The 13,814-nt window shown below is 46.6% G+C and overlaps 1 protein-coding gene across 1 annotated transcript in view; it reads right to left on the minus strand.

Annotated features, from left to right (window-relative positions):
• LOC117782185 (protein purity of essence) overlaps positions 1-13,802 on the minus strand; it is an 18,812-nt gene extending 5,010 nt beyond the window's left edge. Inside the window, exons 1-10 of the mRNA XM_034619187.1 lie at positions 13,351-13,802; positions 13,084-13,178; positions 12,485-12,912; positions 10,121-12,263; positions 9,541-10,056; positions 3,137-9,095; positions 2,870-3,074; positions 2,096-2,788; positions 1,017-1,790; positions 3-910 (exon numbers count right to left, since the gene is read on the minus strand). Of these exons, the coding sequence (XP_034475078.1) occupies positions 3-910; positions 1,017-1,790; positions 2,096-2,788; positions 2,870-3,074; positions 3,137-9,095; positions 9,541-10,056; positions 10,121-12,263; positions 12,485-12,912; positions 13,084-13,178; positions 13,351-13,469 (11,840 nt within the window). The 5' untranslated portion in view covers positions 13,470-13,802. The remainder of the gene's footprint in view (positions 1-2; positions 911-1,016; positions 1,791-2,095; positions 2,789-2,869; positions 3,075-3,136; positions 9,096-9,540; positions 10,057-10,120; positions 12,264-12,484; positions 12,913-13,083; positions 13,179-13,350) is intronic.
• Between the last annotated feature and the right edge of the window lie 12 nt (positions 13,803-13,814).

Raw genomic sequence — 13,814 nt, forward strand, 5'->3', positions numbered from 1 at the left:
ACCTGCGGCACGCCTTGACCTTCTGGACAATCTTGCTGAGCTCCTCGAAGCTGGTACGTGATTCCACGCAATATTTCTGGGCGAGCAGCTGTATGATCTTGTTAACCTGCGAAGTGCTGTGCACGCTGCCCATGTTGTCCTCCACCAAACGATCACTGCTGCGATGCTCAGCCACCTTTTGGATAAGCAGCTCCAACATTTGCTTATTGGTTAATAGTTGACGATAGATGCGATCAGCACGTTCCAACGAACTGTGTATTAATTGTACAGTCTTGGCACGATCCTCAGCTGATTCAATGGGATCGACAGCGCAACAAACTCGTGCATACATGCTAAAATCAAATTTGGCATATTTGCAGAAGCCACAAGCGTGACAGAGGAAAGGATCCTTCTCATCATAGTTGATGGCACGACACTTGTGGCATTGGAACACATTCTCGCCACAATTGCCACAAACTCCAGGATACGCTGGCACCGCTGCACTACAACGTGGACACTGCAAATTCTCGCTGGAACCGCTGACTGTCTCATAAAAGTCAGCAAATTCAATCATAAGATTACATGCTGTGATTGGCAGCGGAAAATCAATCTTGAGCTCAGTCTGTCCCGATTGAAGGGAGACGGAACGCGCCTTGTGCCACAATGCCGGCCGATTCTTCAACTCGACGACGGCCTGAACACTGCGATTGTTGTAGTACACATTGATGGTGCGCACCATTTTGGTTCTTTTGAGATCTGCAATTCTCACAATAAGCTTGGATATGGTATGACATTGCACCAGCTTGTAGATCATCGTGGTTGTTGTGTACTTCGAGTCTGACTTGACCGAGGGAAGCTTTATGTTAGCCATTGGCACCTCCGGATTGTTGCAGACCAAACACGGCTCCGATTCCAGGTAGTAGCCATTGACCTGACAAAGAACATGTATGTATAATAACATTTTTGTATAGTATTAATATATTAAAAATTAAATTTATTTAATTAAGTTATTGAAATGAGAGTGATCAAAGTCTCACCTGCAATATGGACTCCAGGGTGGTATAGATCGGCGCATTTGGATGCTTGCAGAGGAGCTCATTCTGTTGACGCAACACTTCCACGGCACGCGACACAAACTCCGGCAGACGTTCCGTAATGGTTCGCGTGCTGAGCGTCAAGTATCCTAGAAGATCCACAAATTGGGCAGTGCGACGTCCATAGCTGGGCACCAGAGGCCACAGATTCCAGAAGATGCTCAACAATTTCTCACGCTGCCTATCGTTGGCATGCTCAAAGAGACCCGTCATGAAGGAGTGAGCCTGCCAGCGCAATTGACTCACGTTGTTCTCCAGGAGAAAGATGCGCACAAAGCGTATGATGAGCGCATCGCTGGCATAGCGAAAGATCTGATGCACAAATGTGCTGCACTGTGCGGGATCAAACTTGGAGTAATAGGCGGAATCCGTATCCTCGCTCTTCTCACGCTCCCCACGCAACTTGCTGCTCGTCGATGGTTGAGGTTGCGCCTGCTGCTGCGGTTGTTGTTGTTGCTTGACACCAGGCAAGGGTAGTGGCATGTTGCAAACAGCTGCCTGCAATAGTTGTATAATGATGGGAGAGACACCATCATCCAGCTGATAGCAGGCAATCTCCATTAACATGGCTAAGGCATCCTCGTGCACCACACAGAACTTTTGCCAGTTCCCAGTGCGCATCTGACTAATCTCCTGGCAGGTGCGCAAATGTTCCGTTAGCTCCACCAATGCATCATAGCTCAACAGCGGCGGATTGGCATTGTAGGGAGCACCGTTCTGTAAAACGAGATTATTAATTAACAAATAAATTTACATACATAGAAAATATATGTACATGTAAATATTTTCGACAAAAAGATTTAAAACAAAATGAATTAATATTTCATTTTTTTGCATAACTATAACTTTTGCAAGTTAATTAATTCTTTAATAAAGAATTCAATTTAAAAAAAATCAAACTATATAAAGTGGAGATCAGCTGGGATATTGATTTACTTTTGCAAAAGTTATAAAAGTAAAAATCCAATAAAGCTGCAAACTTTTACTAACTATTACTAACTAACTATTACTTGAGTAGTTACCTTGCTGCTGACAATGCTGCAGACGCGCTTTACGACACGGAAATGTGCATCCAGGGAATGCCCATCGCGATACATGCGGAACTTCTCCTTGCTGCCACAGATATACATGAGCAGCTTGCGCACCTGGCGACGCAGCAAAGCATTCAGATTCAACATCATATATTCGCAGAGTGTGAAAGTCATTGCCTCACAGAAGCCACTATCATAGTTATCCGGATGGGCACTGCTTAGCCGTAATATCTGATAGGGCAGTCGGACAATAATCTCCGTAAGCAGACCATCATAGGATTCAAATATATCCGGATAGTTCTTTAGATAATTGTGTGGTATAAGAATTGATATGTCTGGTTTGGGTCCATGTTTAATGGGTTTCAATAACTGGACAGAAGTTCCAGCGCCGGCGGTATTTCCATTAGCCGGCTGTGCAACTCCAGTGCCTCCTGCTGCATAGGGATCGCCAAGCACTTGCTTCCAGTGCACGAGCAGAGTGTTGAGCGCTTCCAGAGCGTAAACAAAGGCGCCGCTTTTGCTTAGCACATTTGCTGTGGTGCTCGCAACAAACGAGCTGTTGTCCTTGAATTGATGCGGTGGCGATGTGGTTCCAGTCTGCTTGGATTTGGTCTTGCCCATCATCACGCCAAAGAGTGAGAGCAATGCCAGACGCACCTCATTGCCAGGACACTTGGTTTCCATCTGATTTATTAAATTATTCAAATTTTTAAAATTATAATTAAGATTCCTTGGTTTTTCTTTAATTGAAAACAAGTATCTCACCTTAGTGGCTGCTCCACGTTTGCCAATCTCCACGTACTCCACCAGAGCAGCAAGCAGCTCCTGCAACACCTGCTGATCCCGCTCATTGTTTCCGTTCAGATCTGTTGTCAGCATCAGGATCACCTGGATTAAGGGTATGGCCTGCAGTCCATTGCACAGATCAAACGTGCCCAAGTGCTCGATAATGCTCTCTAGCACGGCGATTCTATAAGGGATTAGAAAATTATTTTAACCGACAAAGAGTAAAAATGCTATTGTAGTTTTTACCTTAAATCGTGCAATTTGCTGAGCTTCTCATCCTCGTTGATTTCGTTATCCTCGCTGCTGCTCATCGCACTGAGAGCTGCCACACAGCTGCCACTTGTACCTGGCTGCTCTTGATCCTGTTCCTGATCCTTGCTCTGGCGTGGCGGCGAAGCATTTGCATGATCTCCAAAATTGCTGCTGCGAGCCGAGGTACCACCAATGCTTTCGACACCGCTGCCTCCACTTTCGGAGCCACCACTTCCCGCCGGTTCAGCTGGCGAGGTGCGCAACGTGGAACCATCGGTGGCCACGTTGGAACCCTCATCATCATCTGAGCCGGCTGTATCGCCACTTACCGCAGCTGTGGCTGCTGCTGCCGCTGCTAGGCGTATACCCTGTAAATTGGCCAATCCTTGCTGTAGAGATTGCAATGTATTGGCATCTCCGCTATGTTGTTGCAAACTAAGTGCTATTGCAATGTCCATGATTGCCTCATCATCGGCATCTTCGGGCAATCCCAGCAAACGTGGAAAACCGCCGCCCATAAAAGCCTCCAGATTGAGCATATGTCGCTGTTGTTGGCCAACGTTCAAAGCCTCCGCCTCCATCAGAGCATTGGGATCCGCTCCAGCATTGGCGGCGGCATCCACAGCCGCTGCTGCAGCCTCCTCAATAATGTCATTGGCCGCTTGAGAGGCAGCTCCTTGTAAAGCGCTCAAATTGCTGCTACTGATGGCCAAAGTCGAGGGTGTGGGCGTGGAGCAGGCGGGAGGCGTGGTCACAATGGCCACCTTGCGACGCTTCAGGCGTGGACTAAGCAGAAGGATGAGCGCCTCCTTGGCACTGTGGCTAATTACGCTCGCATCGTGCTTGAGCAGCTCAATAAAGTACTTGGTCATTCGTCCCACTTGACTGGCATCGGCCAAAGCAAATCCATACATAATCTCCACGAGGCAATGGACAATTGTCTCTGCCTGGCAGAGACCACGTCTTACAATATTTGTGGGCTCATCCAAGGCAGGCGTCACCTTGTGCAGCTCCAGAACGATAGACATCAATGCAGGCACAATATCATAATTGCATTCGGCGCAAATCTTGGACAGCGATTGAGGACGCGCATTGGCAATGCCGCGCACAAGGAGAATAAGACGATAGAAGGATTCCGGATCAATGTCCTGCAGTGTATCCAACTGGGTGAGCTTCGGTTGCATTGCCTGCAATTCTCCGTGCACAAATTGCAAGAGCACGCCATCCTTATAGCCATGATAAGAGTTGCGACTACCATAGAGCGTCGCTAGCACGTAGCGTGCCTGAGTCTGTACAGGATTCGGTGTGGGAAGCAATAGGAGTTGACTGGCTGTTTTTACAGCCTTTTGACGCATTGCAGCCGCGACGGCGCCTCCATTGCCCAGCAGATGCAGTGCACAGTCGAGCACCTCGAGAAGATGCGTGCACATGCGATCCAGTTGTGTGATACAATTGAATCCCTCACCAAAATTAGCAGCACTTGCCGGCGTAGCAATCGCAGTTGTTGCACCGTTTGCAACCGTGCCACCCGCTGTGGGCGGCAACTCCTCGCTGTCATCGGGCCAGCCCACTAGTTCCTTGGACTTGCCATACACCTCAATACAATCGAGTAGCGTCACATGTTCCGGATCGTGTGACTTGGCAAAGCAAACTTTCAGCAATTTATCCGACTGGAGCATCTCCTCACGGGTGAGCGGGATGTCAAACCATCGTGCCCGTCGCACTGGCGTAGGGATTGTGCGTCCTAAGATGCTCACTGATTGTGGAGCACGTTGGGTGTCCTGGGTGCCCAGAAGCACACGTATGCCGACCATTACCACATTGGGATCATTGTTGAGCACCTCGAGGGTAAATCCGTTAGCCCTTGTGCTTGCCACAAACATGCCCGTGGAAAATAGACGCGTCTTGAGCTTCTGCTTGTTATAGATCTGCAAGAGATCGTTGCCACCAAACTCCACATCCGCCAACATATTGCAATGCTCAAAGAAATCAATGGGAAACACGGGCACACCACCCGATGTCAATTGTTTCTGTTGTCCCGCCGATTTGCGTGGTACCTTGTTGGGCTTACTCGACTTGGGACTTGTGGCCGTTAAAGTGCTGCCAGTTTTGGCCAACAAGGTGGCGGAGTAGAGTTGATTGCCCAGCGGTTGGACACGTGGTGACAACCAGAAGCTCGTGTGCTCCGGCTGAGCGGAGAAGATGCGCAGACTGCCATCCTCGCAGAGCAACAACAACGTAGTCTTTTCAGTGCCCGCAACGGAATGACGTATTCCCACAACATCCATAATCCGTGACTTGGCGGATTGTGCTTTGATCTCCTGCATGTAAATCAGCTCTGGTGTGAGCATCAATATAATTGGATTATTCGAAGTCTGCATGTTGGCATAAATGAGACCAGGATGTCCGGCAACTTCGGTCCATTGCACCAGCGGCTGAAGTGGACCCTTCGATGAGGATTTACTCGCCGAATTGGTGTCCAGATGATAGATGCCCTTCACTCCCTGATTGACATTCGTCAGCGGTGACACAAAGCTGCGTCCAGAGGCGTAACTATAGAAGAGCAATTGCAATGCATGGGAGTAGTAAATGGAGACACCACCACATCCCACTTGACCATTGACATCCTTGATATGATGATGACTCAATTCTAGCGTATTTGTCACATAGAAATCTCCATGAACGGCCAAGCTCTGCTCGTCCAGCGTCTGATAGTAAATGTAACCACTGCTGGCAAAAGTGAGCATATAATAGGATCCCTCCTGGTACATGAAAGTGCAGTCACGTATTTTACCCACAGCCACAAGATAATAATATTTTGGACTATATGCATCCACAGCCAGATCGTAGATCTTTACATAGTCCGAGGTGACCAAGGCGAGCAATGTCTGCGATCCTGGCAGCCACACGGCCTTCTTGATGTAATTGCCATTGTCCAGTTGTGGAGTCACCACAATGTGCTCATTGGTGCTGCCGCTGCTGGAGAAGGTCAGCACATGGCATTCCTTCAGCCCGCAGACGGCGAGGCAATCCTCGTTGCAGGGATTCGCGGCCAGGGAGAGTACCGTGCAGGCAATTGGTGCCGAACTGAGTTGAGTGAGTGTCAACTTACGTTTGGAGGCATCTGCCTGTTTTAGCAGCGCCGAGAGCTGCAGGATCGTCACCTTGCCCTTCTCATGGGACACTGCCAACTGTTGGCGTCGTCCATGTGGCGATGATAGACAACAGAAGGCGACGCGACGCACAACACCCGTAGAAATGAGATGTTTGATTGTTTGTCCCTGATCTCCCGAGTAATTCATGCGCACATTTTCAAAGGCACCCTCCTGGGAACCCAAGGTAGCAAACATCAGTTGATCCGTCAGCTGGAAACTCTGATCCAGTTGATGCAGTCGCTCCAGCGCCGCCGTTGCACGTTTGTGACAACCCACAATAGAGTAGAGAGTGCAATTCTCCCGAATCGAAGGCAGGAGCACATCGAAATACTCGAGTATGCAGCGCACGACGAGCAGCCATTGATCTGGATGCTGCAGTGCATCACGATGCGGTTCCAACAGTTTGCCAAGCAGCGCAATGCGTTCATTGCTCAACGAATCCTTGCGTATCTGTGTGGGAGGCGATTGACGTTTCTTGCCAGCCGCCAGGAGACTCATGTGAGCAGAAACATAACCATCCCGGGCATCACAGCCGCTAGTGGGCAAACGACGACTCAGCGCCTGACAGGAGCCATCTTCCTTGGCGCCACAATCGCAAAAGAAGTTGCCATACTTGGCATAACTCACATCGTGTCCCTTGTGACAAACGCGAGCACAAACTGAGCAAACTCCGACGGTGTTAATCATATTACAGGTGTGACAATGATACCAATGTTGGTTCATAAACTCCTTTTGGGTTTGCGAGAATGTGCAAAGTTTATTATTAAGCGTATCCTCATCAGAGTCATCCAGCAGGGAATCTTGTTCCTGCTGCTCATCTGCTAGCTCATCGAATAGCTCATCAATGTCCAGCTGCAGTTCATCATCCCAAGGTGGCATATGCTGACGACTTCCCCGGTAACCTATTCCCTGCAACAGTTCACTGAGATATCTCAACAAAGCACTCACATTCTCCGCATGCTTCAGCTGCTTATCCGGCAACTGCAACTTCGCCAGCTCCAGCCAAAGCAACGTCGTATTGAACAACGCCACATGACCACGTGCTGGCGCCGCATCCGCCAGCGTAATCATTATCTGCAGTACATCGGCGAAGTCACAGCCATCTTGTGGTGGCGTTATCAACGTTTGTCCCAGCTGCAACAGCGCCTGGAAGAGTGGGGGAGCCAGTTGTGCAGCTGCTGGTTGATCCCGTACCAGCGATTTGATAAAACTCAACAATAAGGCGCCATTGCGATGGGTGTTCCCATTCTGTTGATCACACGCTTGCGAGGAATCCTCCGATTGATTGTTGGGCTGATTTGCCGCCTGCCAGAGACTCAAGATTTGTGCTGTATTTGGTGCCGCATTTCCCGCTCCACCACAATCATAGTCAATGTCCATTGCATCCAACTGATCCGAGATGCTGGGCATGGCCGAAACGGTGGCCATATTGGTTGGCGTCTGGGCATTGCTGCTCGAGCTGCTCGAGGGTTGCATGACGCTGGTCAACAGCTTGCAGGACGCCTCACAGCTGCTATTGTTGGCCGCAGCACTTACCACATTAGGACCATAGATGATGTGAGCCAGCCAGAGCTTCAGACGTGCCACATCCACGCTGCCCAGTTCAGCAAAGCATTCCACAAGCTCCTCATGATGAAAATGCGCATCCGGCTGTGTCGATTGCTCAAATAAACGCTCTACAAACTGAAGCATTTTACGAGCATAGCTCAAAGGCAACGTGGTTCCAGTGAAGGACAACAACAAGGTCGTTAAACTTCCGGCACGTTGCTCCTTGAAGAACTGACGCATGGCCTGCACAGCTGTGGGCACGTCGAGCATCTTAATCATGGTCTTGAGCACTGCAAAGAGCATGGATTCGTTAAATAGGGCACGCTGCTCCTGATCTCCGGTAGCGACAGTTGAAGGCTGTTTCAATTCTGCGGCAAAGTCAATCAACATGTGATAACAGTGTCCAATCATGTGCTCAAAGAGCAGCTGCTTATGCGCCTCATTGGTGAGTCCATGTAGAATCTCCCTCAGACACTGCTCGCTCTGACTCTGCAGATAATCTGTACGCATATCCATCATGGAGGCAATCAGCAGTGGCTTCAATTGCGCCTCTACGCCAATAGCTGTGCAGAATGGCAACAGCAGCTCCAACAGATGCAATATGGACTTCAAGCAATGCTTCAACGTGTGCAACGTTGTATATGTCGTGGACTTGGTCAACTCGGTGATGTGGGCATCGATAACATTTAGTGTATACGGCTCTACGGGATGCTGTTTGCCATTGAAGGCATCATCGTTGACCAGCAGACACTTGGGCCACTCGTTGGCTATCAACTGCTTATCCTCGTTGGGCAACAGCTTGAGGAAAGCGGCATGCAACTCCAACATTATAGCCGGCTTGTCACTCACAACGGGAACAATCAGATTTAAAGCCTGTTCCGGCGTTGTGCTCGACAATTGCTTCAACATCTGTCCACGCACAATGTTGGAAAGTAGAGTATAAGAGTCCATCAGTTTGAGCAGCAGTTCGTTGCTTAGTTGTGTGCGCTCCAAGAGCTCACCAGGCGTGAGAATGCTATCCTCTGTTAATTTTGATTGCTGATCATCAATTGATTCACTAGAGGAATATACCTCCGCATCATTGGCGGCACTTGAACTCTCACGTTCACGACTCTCGGATGTAAGGCTATCGCTGTCGCTCTCCTTACGCTGCAGCTTAAAGCCTTCCTTATCAGCCCAGGCCACAGCCTGCATGTGGGCAATCAGAGCATCAAACAGGATAAGATCAGACAAGCGTGGATTTGAAGAAGCTATAAAGGTATTTGCTTGTTAATTGGTATAATCTCATGAAAACTACTGTAAAACTAAGAATAAAATAAACGAAAACCCGAAAATAAAAGTAGTAGGAACTAGGAAATTCAAAGTAAAATATGTTAAAAAAAAAATGAAGTTCATTAATTTCTCTAAATTTTATTGAATTTTTGGTATATTTAAAAAAAAACATTTATATAAAAATATGACAAACATTTAATATTTTCAAAAATGTAATTTTTCAATTTTAATCTAAAGATAAATTTTAATTTCCAAATTAACTTTTTGTCTAATTAATGGTCTATTTTATTTATTCCTAGTTTTATGTATGTTTCCACTTATTTTGTTAAATTTTGGTATTTTTATCACTGTTTCAAAAAAAAAAAAAAAAACTTTTGCGAATCTACCCATATAATCCTCTATAATAACCATTCATTTTCTTACCTTTGTTAAGTTGCTTGTTGAAAGACTCCACTCCCAAAGATGTCTGCTTCAGACTGTAACGTATGTCCGCAGCACGATCTCCGACCTGACCCCACAACGATTCCGCGTACTGTGTGTACATGCCCTGCTTGATGAGACTGTTGACCACCAGGTAATGTGAGTTTTCCAAAGGACAACGTATACTCCAAATAAGCGAATGCAAATTGGGCGCACGTTCGCTTTTCAGTGACTCCACGTGCGATGTGGATGGAGGCAGCCCCAAAAGTAATTTCCAAGCTACACTAAAGCAATATTGCATTGCACAAAGATTGTGCAGGCTGTCCTTATCCCTCGCATGTGCAGACATATCAGTAATAGCCAGTATGTCAATCAGTGCATCCACTAACAACGGATACTTAAGCTTATCGGGCGTGCATAGAATAAAATTCCAGGCCAAACCGTCCAATTTGAACTCCTGGGACCAGTAAGGTTTTGTTGGGTCCGTGGTGACAAGCGAATAAAAGGTGGGTCGAATGCCTGCAAATATAATAATAAAGATTTTGATGATGCAGAACTTAAACGCCTTTATGAATTTACTTACTTGAATTATAATCCCCGGCTGGCGACTTGCGGAACTTCTCTTCAATGTCCTGTCGACAATAGGATGTCAGTTTGGTGCGACTGTTAAGTAGATCCGTAATCTTTTGCGTATCGGGCATGCTGCTAACACTAAACAGATTCCAGCGCACTTGATCGAGCAATTCTGGTGGCGCATTGTACAGATGCTTCATTAGATACTCCAAGAAGAGCAGCAAGCGAGAGAGCAACATCATTTGACTGTTGCGCACCGTGCGATCCGAGCTGATGCCGCGACAGACATCGGCACAGCGAATAACTCCGCCGGCAGTTAAAAGTAATATCGACTTCTTTTGCATTAGATTCAACGAATGGAAGAGGAAAAGCAGCAGCTGAGCATGCTCAATATTAAGATCCTCATAGTCTGAATCGCTGGCATTGCTCGCCGAACAGACACCCTCGACGAGCGTGTTGATGAGTCTATGCCAGACAGACAAACAAGCAGCCTCCTTTTCCTGTGTCGGCTTGAGGAGTAGAATCTGCACGAGCACCGAAAGCGTGCTCGGATAAACCTGAAGTGGCCAACTGTTAGTATCGGTGGACCAAGGTGAGATCGACAAATGCTGCAAGAGATTCGATTGCAGTTGCTCCGAAAGCAGCGATGTCGATATCAAATTGTGTATATAACGTCCGGCAGCACCAGAGAAACGTATCATGGCTGTTTGCCAATTTGAGCAGCTTGCCTCTCCGCCTGCACCACCGCCGCCGCTGCCTCCCTCTTGGCGCATGACATCGCGATCAAAGTCTTTAATAATGTTGGCCATGAGCAGCATCTGTTGATCACTGACGCCCGCCTTTACATAGCGCTGCATATACGCATGCCGATTGGCCAGAAATTGATCGAGAAAACAGAAAATATCTGCTGCCAGATCAAGATATTCATGTGGTTCATCCAGTTTGGGCACCAGTGCAGATTTCTGATCTCCATTACGCTCCTGCGTGCAGGTATTTGCATTATCATCTTGTGTTTCGGGCGAAAGAGTTTCCTTAAACCAATGTCCCAAATAGCTCTCACTGTCATCCTCCTCTGAGTTGTCCGAACAAGAGAGTGAATCATTAAAGTAGGTTGTGGAGTCCGAGTAACTAATAGGCTCGCACTCGGTGCGATCTTTGGTATTGGCTCGCTTCAGTGTGCATGCCTTCCTGTAGGCAACGGTTGCCAAGAAGGTGAATAGTTGATGCAGTGTTGCTGTATTCAGCACACGCACTATACGTTGTAGCGCACTATAATTCTGGAGAATGTCAAATTGTGCGGGTTCCACATCCAAGCAGCTGCCACTGCCTGTTGAGGAACCACATGCTGATTCAATTTTTAAATCATCAATAAGTTCCGAGAGCAATTTAATACTATGATTGGCAATGGCTGCATTTAACTCGCCAAATCCTTGTTGGACCTTAAAGAGATTAACCCGTGCTATGGGCGTACTGGGCGTGGCCGTTGCTTCACTTGTTGTTGCTGTTGATTTGCCAACTGCTGTACTGCTTCCAGAGGCGCCCATGGCACCCTGTATGCCGCTTATGAGCAGCCAGGAGCCATAGCACAAATGATTCTGATAGACATGCATGCGTGCTGATGCCTTGAACATATCCCCAATGCTCGTGTAAATCTCCAGTGCCTTGTTAACAATGGTACAAGCCTGTTCCTCAAAGTCATCGTGATCTTTGCTGCTCGCCTGAACACTGCTGCTGCCGGCGCCACTTCCCTGGCTTGTGGATGCAGCTGCCGGCTGTTGTTTCTGTGATCCGCTGCTCGCCTGGCCCATGCTCAACACACTGGCTGCAATAGATGTCAGCACAGCATTGTATAATGCTGCAATGCCACACTTTGACAACTTCTCAATGCGACTTGGTGTTAAAGGCTGCAGTGCAATAAGCGAATGCGCTTGTCCAAGTATAGAGAGATCGGTGAGCATGTGCGTCATAGCCGATTTGACGGTGCTGGCCTCCACTTGGGTAAGCGGCAGATACAGCGTCTTGCCGCCTACAATTGTTTCCTCGTATTTGGAGCGATAACGATTTAGTATAGGCAAAAGCACGCCCACATCGAGCAGCGTGTCCACGCCGTTTTGTTCTTGAAAGTACTCGACATTGGCTGACAGCAGTTGCTCCTGAAATAGAGTTGTGAGTTGGTAATAGATAAAACATTTAGTCATAAATTTTGGCGAAGAATCGAATTTAAGATTATGCATTAGTTATAATAAATATTATATGATTTCTCTTGAAGTCTCTAATAATAAAGTGATATAATGAAACCATGAAAATTGTATTAAAATAATATTTTTTTTACTATCCTATTCAGGACCCGAATACAATAATATTTGATACTCACTGTACAATCACTAATTTCCTCGCTTAATGGCACCCAGGTCATTTTGCCGGGCTCCAATGGTGCCAGCAACTGCTGCAATATCACCGTGGACAGATCGGAGCGTGATCGCTTGATCTCCGACTTGGGTGAATCTTTTTCCGTGCCAGCACCGCTCCCTCCCCCGCTACTGTTACCGCTGCTGCTACTGAGGCAACTTTTACTATTCGATTCTGGATGTTTTGCACTCTTTAGAACAGCAGCTACGCCATTGTAGTCAAACTGTGTGGATCCTGATCCCGAGGCGGCATTCTCCCGACCTTCGCACAGCATTTTCAGTGCGACAAGCAGCCATTTGATTTCATAAACAGACACCTTGGGCAATCTAAAGAGTATGAAACGTATGAGGACTGCGCTGGCATCGTGCAGTTGTGAAATTTGCGTCTGGCATACTGAAAAAAAAACAGACAAAGCACAATAACTAAGTACGAATGTATAAAAATAAAAGCAAAATGCGTGAGTCATGCGTTAAATTGCATTTCTCAAGCAAATTTTTGCTTGTTGCGGTGTGAAAAATCATTACAGTTGATAAAGGGGAAGAGGGGAGGAGGTTATACACTTACTTGACTTGATTTGCGTAAGCTTATCGGCCGCCAGAGCCGCAAATGCGGTGTAAAACTGTGTGTAATTACTTTCATCGTCGAAAAAATCATGTTCACTAGAGAAATTCAATTGTTAAAATTAGTATTTATGCAAAGTTTTTAGCGAATTAAGTTTCGTCACTGTGGGTCGCCATATTTAATTTTGCAAGTCACCTTGCAGGCAAATTTTCAACTGCGCCATTTGGCTATTAAATGTAATTTTTAGATATTTATTTGATTTGCACTCACCATCTGGTAATCGCTTTTATTAAATTTGATATTTCATTTTTGTTTAAAGCGCCTGTACGGTTTGATAAAAGTGGTTTTACAACCGAATTCCAATCCGTACCTCCACTGTGCGCCGACATTTTTTTAACTCTGATTTGACGTCCCTTTTTCCTCTTCTTCTTCTTTTTCTTTTTCTTCTTTGACTTGGATTGCTTTTCGACTGTCAGCGGTGCGCTTGCTTTGGTATTGGATTTAGTGGAACTTTTGTTGTGGCGTATTCTTTGTTTACGTATGGTGCAAAAATGAAATACGTATAATTTTTAAGTGTTGATTGACACACCTATAACAAACAGCTGTTAGTGTTGGTAAACGTTTTAACAAAATGTACGCAAATTAAATATGTAATTTTTTAGCTAGTGCATTAGATAAAATTACAAATCGTACAAAAAATATAGACTGTGTTTTACTTTGAACAATAACAATAG

Source organism: Drosophila innubila (assembly GCF_004354385.1).
Source record: "Drosophila innubila isolate TH190305 chromosome 2L unlocalized genomic scaffold, UK_Dinn_1.0 4_B_2L, whole genome shotgun sequence".
Lineage (NCBI taxonomy): Eukaryota > Metazoa > Arthropoda > Insecta > Diptera > Drosophilidae > Drosophila > Drosophila innubila.